Below are 17,566 nucleotides of genomic sequence, written 5' to 3'. Positions count from 1 at the left end.
AGCCAGTCGGTGATGTTCAGCAGTCAGTAGGTGGTGTATAGCATCTGAGCATGGACCGGGCTGTTGAAGACCTCTTGGATCTGGACTAGGAGGATGGAAGGGTGGGTCGTGTCAGGACGGCGCTCAGTTAAATCATGTGTATTGCGCATTTAAAGCTTTGTTGGTACGCAGTCGTGTACCTAGAACATCAGGACTGCCGTGGCAGCTGGAGAAGGAGAGGGTCAAAGTGAGGAGAAGGAGAACGAGAAGGAGAACGAGAAGGTAAATGTGTCTGGGGTATCTTCTCCCATTTATTCGGAGAGTGTAGATCATAGAGTAGAAAGTAGAATCTATTTTCGAAGTAAGCCAAGAACAGCAAGAACAGCAAGAAGCCCAAGGCTAGATAGAAGGTACAAGGGAAAAATACGGCGAAAACAGTGTAGTGTGAGTGAGTTGCAACTTAAGCGCTGACTCCCACAGAAAAGAAGCTAAAAAGTAAGGTTAGACGTCATCCACACATGTGGAGTATCCACCTCGGACATGAGATGTTGATTAGCTTAATTTCAAGCTAAATTTAACGTACGTTGGCTTGGCGTTCTCCTCTGAACCCTGGCGCGAGCAGTCAACTAATCTGTAATGTGATGCTATTATATGTAACGCTGCGACATCCATGAAACGGAGGGATATTAGAGCGATGGATCCAGGCATCCATTTGATTAAATGACTCAGGAAGTCGAGGGCAACTCGTGAGGTTGACAGGATAAAACGAACGGATACACTTTGACGATACCTCACTTATGGGTCATTTGTCCAGTGCAAGATCATATTTTTCACGATACATATGCATTATACTAATCATATTACTGTACAACCGGAAATCCACTATTATAAAAGCTGTATCTAAATTTGTCTGACCCTCAAAAGCTCCGCCAGACTTCGCGATCATAGTCTATCCAGCGCTGAAATGTAAAATGCACAACAATACCTCCTTCTGCCTATTATATACGCACGAACAATCCTCCTTTTACTTGATATCCTAGTCCCCTCTCAAAGTCAAGCAGCAACACCTTCCGACGTCCTTGAAGCCGTGCCCATGCCCATGCTCGTGATCGTACTCGTACTCGTAATATCATCCTTCTTATCTTTCGCACTTGTTCCCGTGCCCCAGTAACCCAGACAAAGGGCCAACGGCGCAACAGCCACGCAGATGATCGCCTGCAGAATCATCGCTCTGAACATCGACTTATCCGGCTCCTTCTTATCCCCCGCATTCCCTTTGAGAGCAGTCATCGAAATCAACAAGATGCCTCCTGCAAGTTGACTGATCGACCAGCAGATCGTCGACGAGACTTCAGGTCCGATAGGCCACGTCGTATCCGCCAACAACTCCAATGCTAGGGGTAAGAGTATAAAACTCGCCGATCCAACTAAAGCTGAGATTATCGCTGGGCCCACTAATTTGCCTGATTTCGGTACGAAGATGAATAGAATGTACGATGCGCAGATGATCAATACCAGGATTTTGATGACGATTAATTTTACTCTTGAAGTATTGGTCTCCCCTCCACTTCCACTTCCGCCGCGAGTGCCGAATCTGTCTAAGAGGGGCGAAGCGATAGCAGCAGCTAATAAGCCTACGACGATCATCACTGCTCCGTCTATCCCCGCTTGATCTTCCGTCAGACCGTACGGTTCTAGTATCTGATTTAGCAAAGACGAGGTGGAGTTGAAAGCTGCGACGTAGATTACGAATGGCCATGCGATCAAGTGGAATGTGAGGCTGCTGAATAGCTCTCGAAGGATTCGGAAGGTGATCTTGGTGTCCTTGAAAGGGGTGATGGTCGGTGGTAAAGGTGGTGCGGAGGGTAAGAAGAATGAAGGAATGCAGATGACGGTGGTCTGCGGGGGATTTATACAGCAGAGTCAGTCAAATCATATTGACTCTCGTGCTGAGGTGGCATGAAAGACTTCGAAGTGATATGAATCTAACTCACGATGATAGCCACGTACAATACCATATTTGGGACTTTCCCAGGCTCAGTAGCTATAAATGGACCTATGAGTTGGCCGAGCTGTGCATATCCGGACCAAAAATCAGAGTGAAGCAGAGCGATGAAAAGATACATCAGTCTCATATCTGCCAGAACACTTGGTAGTAGGAAAGAGACTCACAGCTCCTCCAAGGGGGTTACATAGACTCGCCAATGCCGTCGCCGTAATTCTTCCCCTTTCACTAAACCACTCATGCGACAATCTCGTCGGGGCACTCAACACAAAGGGCTGGGCAAATCCAATCATGATCTGGCCTAGAACGACTATTCCAAATCTACTCGGATTGCGAGAAGATGAAGCCGATGATGCCAACTTTGCTCCGAGATATCTGATCCACGCGCCTAGGACTAACAAGACCGCCGATACACACATAGCGGCTTTACATCCTTTATGATTCAGGACCCACAACGCCGCCGGTGAGGCTATCACAAAGGCGAAGAGAAATCCAGTAGATAACCAGTTGATATCGCTTTCGCTGACTCCGAAAAATTCAGAGGAGGTCCGAGAGACGGCAGAGAATGTGAGCCAGCACCATGAGACGATGATATTGAGTAGACTAAGCTGGATGAGACCAAAGAAACGTCGTTTGTATACCTTAGTCTGAATCGGTATGAGTGTCGCTGCTGCGACAGTTGATGGAGAGTGGGGTGTGTCGGGATGCCGAGATAGAGTGGGTATTACTCCTTCGCCATCGGAACTTATATTCTTTTCTCCTTGGATGTCTTCGTGAAGATGGAAATCCATCTTGGATACAGGAGAGCGCTCAATCGAGTTGGTTTGATGGGCCATAGTACTTTCCAATTGCTGTTCAGTGTTCAAGGCCAGGCTAGGAGGAGTGTTGTTGGAAAGGGCATCGGGACGACCGTGGGTATCGGTCATCTTGAGGTGGTATCGAAAGGAGCGTGAGTGAGCAAGCCAAAGACCAGTCACGAGCTCTATTCTTCCTGCAAGACGGTCGGACACATTGACAGAGAATGATACGTTGATACGGGTCCACTCTGAGATAGATGTCTGAATGTCTGGATGTCTGGTTTCGGTTGATTCAGGGTCTTGTTTTTGATTTTCGCGGTGATCGACGCCCGTGACTTTTTAGCGCCATCCATCCATGTTTATTCCGATTTAAGCACAGATCTCGAAGAGTCACGTGCGCACATTAAATAACATCAAGATCAGATGCAACAGGCAAGAGGTAAGATGCAAGACAATCACATATTGTGATTAGGAGACTATTTACAACGTACGAGACATGCTTGCACGAGACTGAAACATATATGCTAGTAAGAAATCGAATGATGCCAGAAACTTAACTCGGTCAGTGTATGAACAGTCAGCGTAGTGCAAACCTCACCGCCCCCTCGAAGCATCCCTATCCCTATCCCTATCCCTTTCAGAAGACCTACAAAGCCTCTCTAACATATCTTCAATCCTCTTTTGTCTCTTCTCAATCGCTTCAAGTCGTTTATCCATCCCTACGCCAATTTCCAATTGTCGTTCTTCGTCCGGACGATTCAATTGCATAGATTCAACTTGGCTCGCTTTTATGATGTTCGGTCGTGGGGATTTAGGACCTGTATTGGTGATGGTCGAGGATGTTGATGTCGATGGTAATCGGAGTTGAGAAGAAGGACTACCTGATCTAGTAGGGGGTGTAGAGCTTCCCGAGGCCGTGGAGGCGGTCGAGGGTGGCTGAAGGGAAGATGAAGATGGAGATCGCGGAAATGGGAATCGGACAGATCGACTTGTGGCTCGTGGGGTCAGAGCGGGTGAGGGCGAGGGAGAGGGCGATGGAGAAGGTGCTGGCATATCCCTCCGTAGGTTGGCCTCGGGTAACGACAGATTCTTCGTATTCGAGGTAGAAGGTACGTCCGAATGAGCTTGATCTTCCTTCTGATCGAATTTCGTCGCGCTCGAACTTCCCTTCGATAGGCTTGATGTGGGGGTAGGGGTATTTTCAGTCTTATCAAACATGCTTGAAGTATCTGGACCAGCATCGGCACCAGCACTGGCTCCTGTAGCCTTGGAGATGGTGGGAGTGGGTGTGATTGACCCCTCCGACGTAGGAGCACCAAGTAAGCTCTGTGCTGTAGCATTGCTGAACGAAGCTTGTCTACTTGCGATAATCGGGGAGATTGCGGGTCTACCCAAAGCCAGATTCGACTTGTTCAACCTCGATGCTACTTTCTGCCCTAGATCATCCCCTTTTGAAGGGGATTCAGCAATTCTTTCGGAGGCCTGGTGTTGCGGGTTATGTGCAGCATTTGCTCTTGGAGGCGATCTGACGTTTTGAGCGGGTTGAAGGGATGTTTTCCGTCTGTTGGGACCTAACATCAAGCTCAAAGCTGGATGAGAAGTACTGAGAGCCATAGAATTCTTTCGTCCATGATGATACAGCCTCTCGTTCTCCGGTGAAGCCATCATGAATAGTTGCGCGAGAGGACTCGGTCCGTGAATCTGCATAGAGCTGTTCCGCCGAGGTCTAGTGATAGGTCCATGGGCCTGAGCTGGAGGCTGAATCTGGTTGGCGGTAGATTGGTATCTTGGACGTATATCGATGTTGGGTGATTTTGGCTGAGAAGGCATCGAGCTTGTTCGGCGCCGCGTCGGTGGTTTAGGCGAGGGTACACCTTCAGAAGGCGGTTTGCCGCTTTCTACATCATGTTCCAATGCCGAAGGCGAAGATGTCATGCCGGTATCAGAGAACATCAGCCTGGTAGGTGTCGTACCATTGACCGGACTCAGACTTTCAGGCTTTCCGACGTGCAATGTCTGCCCTTCATCGTCGGACGAAGAAGGGGTAGAATCGACCGGAGGGGGTAATTGGAAATCCGACTCTTCGAAAACATCGTCGTCCCAGCCGCTATAGAAGTCCCCAACTTCCCGCTCGATTTCGAAAACGGTCTCGATGTCATGACGATTACCGAAATTATCGAAGCCAGCTATGCACTTGTCAGCTAAAATCAGAGGCCGAAGAAGGAGTTGACCTACCTGCCGCTTTCAATCGTCTTGGTAGATTGCCTACATACCGCTCGGCGAAGTCACCGAACGATTCCATCAAAGACTGTTCTCGGTAAGATTGTCGCTCGTATAAGGCGATCATCAATAGGATGGGCAGACTGGTTGCTCGGATCATCGTCACTGTTGTCACCACGAATCAGCTCTGCACCTCTTCACCTGTGATCGGGAAGCGCACCATTGACTTTGTGGAACCATCTCGGGCCCAGAATATAGCTCATCGGCCACATGACGACAACAGCGACAAGATTGAAGGGTAACTGGTAGCTGAACACGGCGTCTATCATTTTAGCACTCGATCAGCCTGAGTACATTTGCAGCTTGACATTATATTGATGCCTACCCGCTTTCACACCTTCAAGAGTTGATACAGCTTTCCTGAACATCGACTGTGTTGCACACGCATCAGTATCTGCGGCTCAGCTCTTTGAGGCTCATTCAGCTCACCTCGGCAGCAGCGTCCGCATTGATAGTCGCAAAGGTATTACCGAGAATGGCGACAAGGACAGTCAACAGTAAAGTGTTCGAGAGGAGGGCATAGGAGATCATCAAGACCGGTCCGAGGAAAGGATGGAACACATCTGGGGTTATCATGTCAGTTGAGGCTATCTCAGACCAAACGGCTGTAAACTCACGGGCATGTTCAAACCCCGAAGCGTCTAGTCCGAAATATACTTCTAACAACCACCATCCGATTTGCGATAATGCAAATTTTCCTTGTCCGAGCGTGAAGAGGGCGTACAGAAAGCCTACACATTACGCGTGATTTACGCGATCAGCTTTACCCGAATCCTATCGTTGTGAAGGGTAGCGAGCTTACCAAGGAAGCAGAAGAATCCCACACTCATCAGAACTATGAATATACGAGGGACATTATCAGTCAGTCTTCTGTGTCTCCGCCGGAAAGCAGGAAATCCAGCTCGAGACTTACAGAAGAATTCCGTCAACATCGACCGTATACTGAGAACCATCAGATTATTCGCCAGCGTGACAAAAGCCAATCGAGGGAATATGAGAACAGCGCCTGGGTGATCGAGCTCAGGTGCATAAGCTCTCTTACGTTTGATTAGTTCAGTGTGACCCACCTATTGCCAGCCAGTCTGAACCTAGTTCTAAAGCATGTTGATCATGATAATGAAACCCATAAGTCCTTGCACCAAGATAAACCGCATATATAACCATGAAAACCAAGTCGAAGCCGTTGACAAGACTACTGCTGAACACCTTGAGACCATGTTCCCGAATTGCAGCTAATTTGTCCAACGAAAATGCTATACACCATCGCACGGATCCTATCAGCCTCTGGCAATACTGCTGTTATGCACAATGATCGATGTTGTATTGGAAGCAGCAGGGCGCGGCTCACCCAAAGCATATACGATAAACGCCAATTCCCTTCCATTCAACTTATCTTCCTGCAAACCTTCGATAGCTACTACATAAAGCGTGAATAGGATCAAGAAGTTCAAGTATTCCAGCATTGATCGAACTCGCGGTACCTTTAGTCTACTCCGATATCAGTTCGGCCAGTGTCTGAGCAGATGGCAGCAGTCACATACCGATAATGATCCAGTAATGGCGCTTTATGTGGATTGTACATCTGGATCGGCTTCTTCTTGTAATTCTGAAACGGGTCTCAGTGTGATCAGCATAGACATCCCTTCCATCCACGAGAGCGGACCCATGTGTACTCACATCCGCTATCAGAGCGTGGGCGTTCAAAGCTGAATATATTATTTTACCCGTCCATATGCCCTCTGATCATGCAACCAAATCAGCACATATTCTGTATCAACACTAATCGATCGTAATCACTTTCATGTACGATGACTCACCTATCACTTTCTGACACGAGGGACTCCGTATAAACCTTTTTGATCCACTTATAATCGCCATCTAGATGACCACATTCCCAATGATATCAAAAAATCAGCTACACCGTCTCAGCGACAAGGTGGCGTGTCCGATAAGATCTAGCCAGCTCTGGCTAATCATTTGGTTGCACTCACTTCCAAGGCATTGCCACCCTGAGTGATCAAATCATCATCCCCTTCTTCCTTCGCTCGCTCCAATACTTCCTGTGAAGCCCCCTGGAAAAGCGCCCAGGGAGTGAGCAGGACCGTTGCGAGTGGTAATGATCGTTCGGACCATCCTCCTACACGTTGGCATGCACGGATACGTAAGCGTGATTCGAATACTATGAGGAAAGCATGACATGACATGTTGCGATCTCGAGTCATTTCAACAGACGAAGGGAAGGGGAAGAGCGGTACAAGTGAAAACGAAAGAGTCGACATACGCAGGACCCGTATAGCTAATATCTCACATAAATTCGCCCGGGCAGTCGATAAAGTCGATATGGAAAGTTGGTTCGAGTCTCTCGTAAATTGTACTTTGTTGAGCAATAGGCAGAATACTGTCAAGTATGCCCACTATCAGTTGTGTATTCCATCAAGGTATGAATGTGAGCGAGAAGATGGAGAGATACTCACCCGTAGCTTGATTTTGCAATTCCAGGTATTTCTCCGTCAACGGTCTACAACCCCAAAAACAGGTCAAAACCAAAACCAAAACGTCAATCTCATCCCTCCCTTCCTTCCTTCACATTCCTCACCTCAGATCCCTGACTTCCTTCCATGACCGTGCTTCGTTGATCAAGCGCAGACTCACCTGACGATCGTATAAGTCGATTCCGGCGCCAGGAGTTGTTCGTAAGTCAACGGAGCGTCTAAGCGATAGAGGCAATGTCAGAGTCAATAACAATGACAATGACAATATCCAAAGCAAGGTTCCAAGGTTTCCAATCGTGGGGAACAGTGGTGTCGGACGGCAGTGGTGTCAGACTCAGCCTTGAGCTCGCACTCACCAATATGAGCCATGATATCCACCCTGATCAGATGAATCAACGGATAAACCTGGGTCTATTGCAGTAAGCAGTAAGCAGTAAAAGTCGTAGAACCCGATATATCAGCTCACTTTCGCAACTCAGCTGAATTCAGAGGCAGCCCAATTCGACTCGACCCGAATCGAATCAACTCACCTCACTGAGGATCTTCGAGGACGGTCCTCCAGCAGAACTGGGCCCGAGAAGCGGCGTCGCTTCTCCAGGTGTATAAGCCATTATGCGTCCGGTTGTATTTTGTTATCGCTTTCTGACGAGGTATTGGCCAGGCTATGTACGATAGCTCATCTTGCAGATATCGAGCTGCCTTTTGATCGACAGCAATACAATGAGAAATCTGGATTATGTTTAGATGATGGGAAGGCGAGATAAGGTATCTGTAATTTGTTAAAGGTATAAATATGTATGAGTGATTTCCAATGACGTTTTAGATTTCCATCTAAGTTAGATTGACCTGAACGCGTTTCATCTTTGCGCTACCTTATTCTATCATGAACATTTCCCATCGGAAGACCGAGCGAGCACTTCTTCATCGAATCCGCTGTTCAGGTAAGCCAGGCCGATGTATCAGGTAGCAAGTATCAAGTATGAATGCATAAATTCATCCATATGTGTAACTGTACAATATATCCCATGAATCATAAAAAGGTAATCCAGCAAATCCAAAATCAACATTTGATAATCATCACCACCATTTACGACAAACCTAGTACTCGTCCGCAGCTACGAATCTCAATCTCGTGTTATTCGCCGTCCTGACCAATACACCCATGTTCTCGTACTAGATGACAGAAACACAGGTACACAATCAGCTCAGGCCCAGGTCATCATCAACTTAGTTGTATCGATGAGAGTCAGTCAATCGAGAAAGAAGACACTCACCTCAAGTACCGTATCCATGAGTTGCGTCTCCGTAAACCCTTTGGCCAACACTCTATTCCTAACTTCGTTCATACCCAATTCCTCCAACTCATTCTCATCCTCATACTCTTCTTCCTCCTCATCCCTGTCCCGAGCCGAGATCGTAGCCATATCTTTGATAATCCTAAAGATCTTCGAAGTATCCGTCAAATCTTCTCCTCCCATGCCTCTAGCCGCATGTTCATATAACGAAGCCTTTGAAACATCCATCAATCTCAATGCTTCATCCACATCCCCTTGTCCCACTACAATATCTTGCCTCAATCTAGCTAACGCCTGGGATAATCTCAGAACAGCCAAAAGCGTTCTCGCCGAGACATAACTATAATTCTTATCTTCCATCTCATCTTCTTTTTGCTGTTTCCTCATCTGCACATAACTGGAGACTATATATTCCGACATCTGCTGAGGAACGGTCGGTCTGATCCTTCGACAAGAAGCGATATAATGTCGCATCAACGTCGGTTCGACAGGTTCAAAGTCTAGTTCCGGATGGGTGTTGTGCATGTGCACATAAGTGACGTGTTGAGCCAGTCTTTCGTCGTCCTCCCGGGTGGGCGTATCGAGAATGAGGAACAAGACGTCGAATCTCGATAAGAGCGCAGCAGGCAAGTTGATATTTTCAACAGGGGAGATTTTCGGGTTGTATCGTCCGTACAAGGGATTCGCAGCTGCCAAGATTGATGTTCTGGCGTTCAAGGTGGTCGTTATACCGGCTTTAGAGATGGAGATGGTCTGTTGTTCCATTACTTCGTGGATGGCTGTTCGATCCGATTCATCCATCTTGTCGAACTCATCGATACAGCATATACCGTTATCGGCAAGTACCAACGCACCACCCTCTATGATCAGAACCGAAATCAATTTAGCTTCAACCCATGTCCACTATATTATGGCAAAAATGTCAACGCGGACTCACCCAAAACCATCTCATCAGTCACAGGATCTCGCATCACCGCAGCAGTCAAACCGACACCCGAAGACCCTCTACCAGTCGTGTACACTCCTCGAGGCGCGACTTTGGTGATGTATTTCAATAATTGGGATTTGGCCACACCGGGATCACCCATCAGGCAAACATTGATATCTCCCCTGATCTTCATTCCATCTCCCACGGTCTTGGTCACTCCTCCAATCAACAGCAGCAACAAAGCCTTCTTGACATCTTCGTGGCCGTAGATCTCCGGTGCGATCGAATTGGCTAATCTGGAATACAAGTTCCCATCTTCCTTCATTTCTTCGATCTGCAATTGCAATTCAGGGGTCAATTCCATATTATGATATTGTTTCTTCAGTTGGTGGACGTTCATCGCTTCTAGGAAGGTATCTTGGAGTAATCCCGCTCGGATGGCTCTAAACCCAGTATAGGGTGTAGGCAAGAATATACCACCGACGTGGATAACATCTCCAGGGTTGACTGATCGCGTGAGGGAACCGTACAAATGGATGGTCATTGATCTTGGGATATGTCCGACGGGTACTTGATCGGCCATTTCTTGGATCTTGACTTCTTGGAACGGTCTGAACCGACTGGCTCGAGTTTGCATGTGCAATTGACCTTTCGTCTGATTTTGCGTACATTCAGCCGAGGGACAGACTGTCAAAGGGGTGAAAGCTTTTTGAGCGACTTCTTGGAAGATCTCATTACCGCATGAGTCACAAGTGTAGGCGTTGACCAGTAAAAGGGGTTTGACTTCGGACACTCGGGTGACGATACCTCGAACCGTGATGAGGTGACCCAAGTGCGCGCCTCGTACGGCCCGAACAGCAAGGACGTCGTTATTTCGCAACGGCTTGAAGTATAGGTTGCTGAAGAGGTGTGGGATGGCAGCAATCAGCACCAGGTATTTGGGAGGTATTTTTACAGGAGCCTTGCATGTTTGGAAGATAGTATAACCGGACTCACTATCGCCTCATCAATTCAGGAGGAAACATACCCCCCTCTTCGTTCCTTTCCCCATTCTGCACCTGCTCATTCATCTCTCTTCGCTGTTGCATGATCAAATCCAGCACATCGGAGGTGTGGTCCAGATCTCGATCTGGCTCAGGCATGATCTTGTCCACCACATCGCAGAACAGCTGTATATATCTTCGGGTGTTCCGAGTGATGTTATGTAGTAGTGTATGATCGTTGCTGAACTGCGGGACAAGGGAGCAAGGATATCAGTGCCCGTCCAACCACTCTTGAGGATCATCGCAGCGCGCAGTACAGAGGAAGATCTAGCTGGCTGGGCACAGGACACAGCTCCGGATTGGAACGGATCCCATTAAACCAGACTCACATTCCTCAAATCCTGCAAGTCAACAACTACTTCCTCCTTCTGCCTATTCGCCACCTTCCTCAACGTCTTCATGTATTTCGCTTTCGACCTAGTCCTATCCCTGACATTCAAGTCGGACATATCGTCCGCCAGATCATCTGCGTCTGCGTCTGCGTCTACTTCGTCATCGTCGTCTTCTTGCTCATCTTCATCTTCCGCCAATTCGTCGTCGTTGGACGGTATCGTTCGTCTGCTACTTCGCGGAGGCGATACGTAGGTAGTCAAGAATTCTCGGATTCGATCTGTTGTCGAGTAGCAAAGATGACAGATTTTAGCTGAGGATCCTTGATACCTTGATGATACTACAGGCCTCGAATCACTTTGTCTTGGACTCGGGTTAAAGCTGATTGAAGTAGATATAGGTAGCTGACTCACCCGTCTCTTCTTCATAATTGATCTATCCGGTCAGACAGACACACATCATTAACCTGCTTCACACTTTTGTGCCGAAGCAAGAGGATCCACTGCACTCACATTAATTGAGGCCACTGGCAGCACACCAACAGCAGGAGCAGCCATGTTGACTGATAATCAGTATCAGATACACGTACAGCAGCCAGGAATAGAAGAAGGTAGAGGTCGTTTGCGAAGAGGATGAAAAGGTGGAGCACAGATATCAGATGATCTAGCAGACCAGGATATCACTATCAGTATCAGTATAGTATATTGGGTTTCTGTAATGTTGGAAGGAACACCAAGTGATAAAGTGGCTGGCTGCCTGGGTATTTCTCTACGGTGGTATTTTGACGCGTCTTTCAATTTCCTCCTACTCCTAATGTGCGGAACCAAATTTACACAGAATTAAGACGCGTTTGGCGTTTGTGGCGTTCTCTCTCTCTGTCTCTGATTTGGTGACTGAGATATCAAAGACAGCAAGCAAATTCAAGGTGCATGGAGGGATGCATATATACATATATATGATGAAGCAGGACCCAGATAGCAATCTCACGCAGTTTGAGTTAGGAAGCACAGGCTCCGATGATCACAATCACGCGATGAGCTACGCTGATGATGAAATCGGGTTGAAAGGAGTTAGATCCTCCCTTCGTTTCCAGTTCTCCTAGCCTCAGCCGTACATCTTCGTCCAGCCTAAGAAGGCGTAAGATTTCGCGAGGTAAGAATACCTCAAGGACTACTCATCCAAGATCGCAGCTTCAGCTTCAGTCCTAAGGAGCTGAGCAATGTTGCTTGTGAATGAGTGGAACGCTTTCCCCATTGACAGTCAAAGCGATCATGAGGGCAAGAATCGTAATTTGACACCTCTAGTCTCGATGTCTACGTAAATCATCAGAATTAGTAAGCTGTATAGTATTGTCTTTCATGATTTATTCATGGCGCAATCACGGTAATCCCACTCACCCTGCACTTCGGCCCTTTCCAACCTCCTCTCATTCTGCAAGACCAACCTCTTCAGTTGTTCTTGCTCAGCTTTCGACTGCGCTTGATGCGTTCGTGAGTTCATAGCGATATTCGAGTCGACGGGAATATCCAGCGAGCGGATCTAATCAGCAGCGCAGCAAGATCGCATTATACGATGTCAACATCATGTCGGTGGATTCTATCATCCTTGATCGAGATCAAGAAACGTATATGGCTCACCTGTTGCCTATTTCCTTTCTTACTCAATAACATAAACTGCATCTTCCCTTCTAAGGCATTACCGGTCAACAGACCTGCATCTCCATTCCCATTCGCGTTCGCACTCGTATTCGCAATACCATTGACATTAGCAGTCGATCTAGCCTGTTCTTCCGGTCGTTTCCTGATCAATGGAACAGCCGTATCAAATACCGGAGGCGCATTCTTCCTTTGATCCCTCCTCGTGTCCGTCGTATCCGCTAACAACCTGGCGAACTCTCGATCGAATTCACTTTCAGCTTGTTCGTCAACTTCAGATCGTTCATTCTTGTTTTGCGATTTGATCAGGACCACATTTTCCTCTTCTTCTTCCTCCACTTCATCTCTTTCCGTTAACATAGGGTTCGCCTACGAACATCCCGGAATCGATATCAGCTCGTCCCCAGATCCACCGACCGGCTTCAAGTCCAATCGTCTCAAATTATGCACAATTGAAAAGGGGCTCAAGCTCACCTCAGCATCGTTTGCATCCACCAGATCATCGGCGTCAACCGGCCCTCGATCACCAGCTTCACTGCCATCTTCCGACTCCGCATCATCTTCTCCCTCTCCTTCTGCACCAAGCGCAAGTATCTCATCGACTTTAGCAGCAGCTTCGTTGAACGTTTTCAGATGTGTCATCTTGGGTCGAAGGGTCTACCAAATCTCAGTCAGTCAACCTCTCATCCTATTGCACGATAGCACAGAAAGCAAGATGCAAAAGGGAGAAGAGACAGAAAAAGCTCACATCCAAAGTATCCGTGAGCATGAATTCGACATCCATCGGAATCTCAGTTTTACAAGTGACGTAGAGCTGATTATCACATCAGCTCGATTCTCTTCCCAAAGCGTTTTCCTGTCTTGGGTATTTGCAGAAGACGACAGAACACATCGTACTCACTTGCAGCATCACCAAGTAATGATCCAATTTCCTAGCTTGCGAACCTTTATCGAAACATGCTCCGCAAGTATCCAGCAAAGTGCACGCCAGACGGACCCTGAAGAAATCGTCGATTGCATCTATGGGTGATTCTCGACCTGGTATAGGGAACGGATCGGCTAAATTATAAATGATAAGCACCGATCGGTCAGTTGATAGTTTACCATGTTGTAACATATAACACCGGTCGCTGTGAGGTTATTGATACGATAGTGATCAGAGGAGAAGAGAATGCTTACCATGGCCAAAACTCAGCAAACTCCACAGGGTTTCGAAGACCACACCTGCTCCTATGACTCTATACATATACAATTCTCCGAGATACCGTATAGTAGCTATCCTTTTCTGGTTGTGCTTGAAGATGTTCTCTTCCATCCCAATTCGGATATCCTCCATCACCTGTTCGACCACCGATATGGAGAACTCGGGATGATATCGCTGTAGATCATGTACCAGCGCAGCCAAGAAAGGGATATTACCGAATTTGATATCGTTTGGCGAAGTGAATGACATCAGTATGAAATCGTATGTCTACCAAATCAAACAAATATCAACGACATCAGCACATCTGTCTCACGCTACACTGAGTTCCGAAAAAGCTGACCTCGGCATCCTCCCAATGTAATTTCCTTAGCAGCTTCAACACCTTATCCAGCGTCCGCTTCATCAGGATATCATGTAACAGATGCTGAATGAACGATTGCATCGGCGAAAGGACCACGACTTCCCTTGCCACTCGTTCGGGCGGGTTACACTATGTATCGGCACATCAGTCAGCCACAGTCGTGCGAATTAGTGAATGGAGTTATGACACACCATATAGAAGGCATTCTCCAACATCACCTGATGCCTTTGATCGAGATGCGAAGTGCCTTGTTTACGCCTCATCAATTCGACCATCTTCTTGGCGGTGTCTTTGGTTCCTTCGAATCTCAAGAGGAATCTTCCAGCAGTCTCAAGTAGATTTGCGATGTTCTCGATGTTGAATTTGAACTCGTCTAGGAATACTTTAAGCACGTGTAGGATGGTATACGGTTTCGCGACTTTGAACTTCGCAAGTTCTCCATAGAAGCGGACATTCTATTGTAATGTCAAAACCATCCAAATCAATTTGACATCCGCCAAGTCTCGAAAGCAACATGACGGGAGGTGCTGATGCACTCACCTTCAGCCTAAGCGAGTCCAGCTCTCGAACCAGCCTTTTCCTTTGTAGATATCGCATCTCTTCGTCCAGCTACCAAGCACGTAGATCAGCCTATATCCGTACACCAGCTGCATCGGACACTCACAATTTGTAAGACGCCAGTACCGATATCAGGCATATGCCTGTCTAGAGTAGCTACGAATCTAGCGTAGTGAGGTAAGAGGTCTGTACGCTGTTTGGGTACTTCTCCGATAAACTAAAATAGGAGCTATCAGCTGGTGCCATGCGTGTATAGCTTGAGCAAATTAACTGACCTTGATCAACCTCTTTCTGGCCGCTTTCGAATTCAAGAAAGCAAATTCCACAGCCAACTTATCCACTACTTCCCTATTATTCGCTTCTGGCAGAGCTGAGAAAAGCGCTGTTAGTCGAGCCGCAGGTCCAGATTGTAGTCCATCGTCTTCTCCAACGCTCGTATCTTGCACTACTTGCGCTTCTTCGTCCAGGTCTACTTGAGTTTCCTGGACTGGGTCTTCAACGGTAGACATTGAAGCTGTTCTTGACATATCTTGAGCTTGGACTTGCGACTGGGTATCCGTCGTTGATGTCGGTTGATCAGAATTCAAGTCCATCTGTTCAAGTTGTCTTTGCAGATCTTCTTCATCCGCTTTCTGCTTTTGCTTTTGCTTTTCGTCCACGCCGACATCCTCTCCAGTCCCACTCCCACTCCCATTGGGCCCTTCGGCCGCATCTTGCTTGGACTCTTTAATGCCCAACAAGCCGGACGGGACAACTTCTTTGAGATCCACCAGATCCTCGTAGAATCGTCTTTCTTCCTCATCATCCCATATTCCACCTGCGACAGGTCCATCTTCCCGCACAGTAAAAGAGCTCGCACTCTCCACAATCTGTAATCCGGATTTGCCCAGACTTGCAGCTGTAGGTAAAGTCGGTGGGCTCAATCCTAGAAGCTCGGCTAGCGTCGTTACTCCGACGATCAGTCTTTCTACAGCTTTGGTCATCTTCTCGTAAGCCTGTTGACGATCTTCGAATATCTCGCCCGACTTGATGTACGCTTCGTGATTACGTCGATCTTGCTCAAGGAGTCTCTTCAATAGAAATGAGCTGCTGCACAACAATGAAACACATCTCACGATTAAGCCGACTTACTATTTGACCTTTCACCAGAGTCTTACTTGCGGAACTAAAGTAATTCTCAAACAGCTCTCTCATCTTCTTCTGAACTTCTATAGGTATCAATTCCGTGATGCCCTGAGGAAGAGAGTCTTTCTCCGAGCCATTTGTGTCGGACTCGCCATTCTGAGCGGAAGTGGTATTTGGGCCGAGGTACGGTCTGGCAAAGTATTTCAGGAAGGTCGAGATGAGAGGCAAGTTGGTGAACTGCGGATCACCAGTCATCTACAGGAAAAGCGTCAGCTCGACCTCGTCCGAACGAGGGACCGATTGGGATTAGGATACCGATTCATCAAGATATCCGACTACTCACAAATCCCTTGAGTATCTTTCCCACCTCCGAAGCACCTTTGGTAGCTCCCTCAGCCCAGGCCCCAAGCATAGCTAGCTCAGCCACGATCCGCAAAACCGGCCTCTGTCTTCCCAGTCTTTCCTTATCTTCCTTCTCCTTATCTTTCTCTGCATCTTTGGTGACTGGCACCGCATTTGCATTACTCGCGCCGGTCGTAGCTAGTATAGCCAGAAGTTGCTGAAGCAGTAGTGGGAGGAAATCTGGTGCCAATCTGGTATGAAGATGTACGATTACCTACGCATGATCTTCAGCTGACATCACATCTAATTGACAGAAGGGCGGAGGAAAGAGCTCACATCCACAGCTATCTCAGTATCTCCTTTCTTCGTCGCTCCCTCAACTACGGCAGCGACAATCTCTTCCAGGTATTTAGTCAAAGTCAATCCATCGATCTCCTTGATGAGGGCTTCAGATGGTCCGACCAGCAACGATGATTTTAACCTATTGATGAGTGTCGTATGCTTCTTCAACGAAGAATCGAGAGATCCCCCTGGTCCTATACACATGCATATTCATGGTGAGTCGACTATCAGTGTACTCGTCAAAGGCATGTTAAGAAGATAAACACTTACGCCGAGCTTCATCCAGCCAATACTTCTCTACCGTTTCTAACAGCTGTTTCCGACGTGGAAACTTGGCGACATATTCGGCTGTCGTTGACATGCCTCAGGACGTCTGTCTTGCTAAGGTGATTGCTGTTGAAGCGATATATCTACACAATATCCAAGCATCTATCTACCTTCACTCCGTTGTCATCAACAACAACCACCACTACCATAGCCTTTCATGCTCTTGCCGCTCACTGTACGAGATACCTCGCATCACGTGATATTTGGGGGTTATGCAGCACGTGGTTCGGTTGTGGACTACGCGTTACTTGTAGCTTGGTGCATGTCGCCAATTAGGCCTTCCTTGCTCACCTTATTCGAGCATTACACCAGATCACAAGCTATCCTCAACGACAAAGACTCATCGACAGACCAACAGGGAGTCAGGGGGATTAAGTTGAAGACGTATGGAGTCATCTGTAGCTGATCACTTGGAAGTATACCACAAGACCCGGTAACCCGGCATTCACCTCCTTCGATATAAGTGAAAGGCGGAGCCAAAGCGAACCCAGATCCTCAACATA

General features: G+C 47.5%; 4 protein-coding genes across 4 annotated transcripts; all 4 read right to left on the bottom strand.

The window, feature by feature from the left end:
* Positions 1-1,032: 1,032 nt before the first annotated feature.
* I303_106405 (uncharacterized protein) lies at positions 1,033-2,910 on the bottom strand (the record flags this gene model as incomplete). The annotated part of the gene is made up of 3 exons (XM_018411596.1): positions 1,033-1,878; positions 1,974-2,051; positions 2,152-2,910. 3 exons carry the CDS (start codon positions 2,908-2,910, stop codon positions 1,033-1,035), a joined length of 1,683 nt encoding a protein of 560 aa, XP_018259408.1.
* A 465-nt stretch (positions 2,911-3,375) lies between these two features.
* I303_106404 (uncharacterized protein) lies at positions 3,376-8,164 on the bottom strand (the record flags this gene model as incomplete). Its single annotated transcript, XM_065969366.1, has 19 exons — positions 3,376-4,967; positions 5,017-5,166; positions 5,222-5,323; positions 5,387-5,432; positions 5,491-5,624; positions 5,679-5,792; positions 5,864-5,896; positions 5,975-6,067; positions 6,129-6,314; positions 6,410-6,549; positions 6,603-6,667; positions 6,739-6,800; positions 6,879-6,939; positions 7,053-7,198; positions 7,343-7,459; positions 7,536-7,579; positions 7,714-7,771; positions 7,910-7,964; positions 8,084-8,164. The coding sequence occupies 19 exons, from the start codon at positions 8,162-8,164 to the stop codon at positions 3,376-3,378; spliced, it is 3,279 nt and encodes a 1,092-aa protein (XP_065825438.1).
* A 487-nt stretch (positions 8,165-8,651) lies between these two features.
* I303_106403 (uncharacterized protein) lies at positions 8,652-11,706 on the bottom strand (the record flags this gene model as incomplete). Its single annotated transcript, XM_018411598.1, has 7 exons — positions 8,652-8,726; positions 8,828-9,708; positions 9,786-10,675; positions 10,773-11,005; positions 11,149-11,429; positions 11,563-11,584; positions 11,662-11,706. 7 exons carry the CDS (start codon positions 11,704-11,706, stop codon positions 8,652-8,654), a joined length of 2,427 nt encoding a protein of 808 aa, XP_018259410.1.
* Positions 11,707-12,418: 712 nt separating this feature from the next.
* I303_106402 (uncharacterized protein) lies at positions 12,419-17,097 on the bottom strand (the record flags this gene model as incomplete). Its single annotated transcript, XM_065969365.1, has 16 exons — positions 12,419-12,462; positions 12,547-12,688; positions 12,787-13,173; positions 13,279-13,461; positions 13,553-13,618; positions 13,706-13,863; positions 13,984-14,275; positions 14,349-14,498; positions 14,561-14,824; positions 14,910-14,978; positions 15,034-15,144; positions 15,203-15,997; positions 16,059-16,307; positions 16,396-16,668; positions 16,731-16,930; positions 17,007-17,097. 16 exons carry the CDS (start codon positions 17,095-17,097, stop codon positions 12,419-12,421), a joined length of 3,474 nt encoding a protein of 1,157 aa, XP_065825437.1.
* Positions 17,098-17,566: the final 469 nt, after the last annotated feature.

The sequence above is a fragment of the Kwoniella dejecticola genome, chromosome 8 (genome assembly GCF_000512565.2).
Source record: "Kwoniella dejecticola CBS 10117 chromosome 8, complete sequence".
NCBI classification, from domain to species: Eukaryota; Fungi; Basidiomycota; class Tremellomycetes; order Tremellales; family Cryptococcaceae; genus Kwoniella; species Kwoniella dejecticola.
Note: the sequence above shows the minus strand (reverse complement) of the source record. Positions and strands in the feature narration are given on the sequence as shown.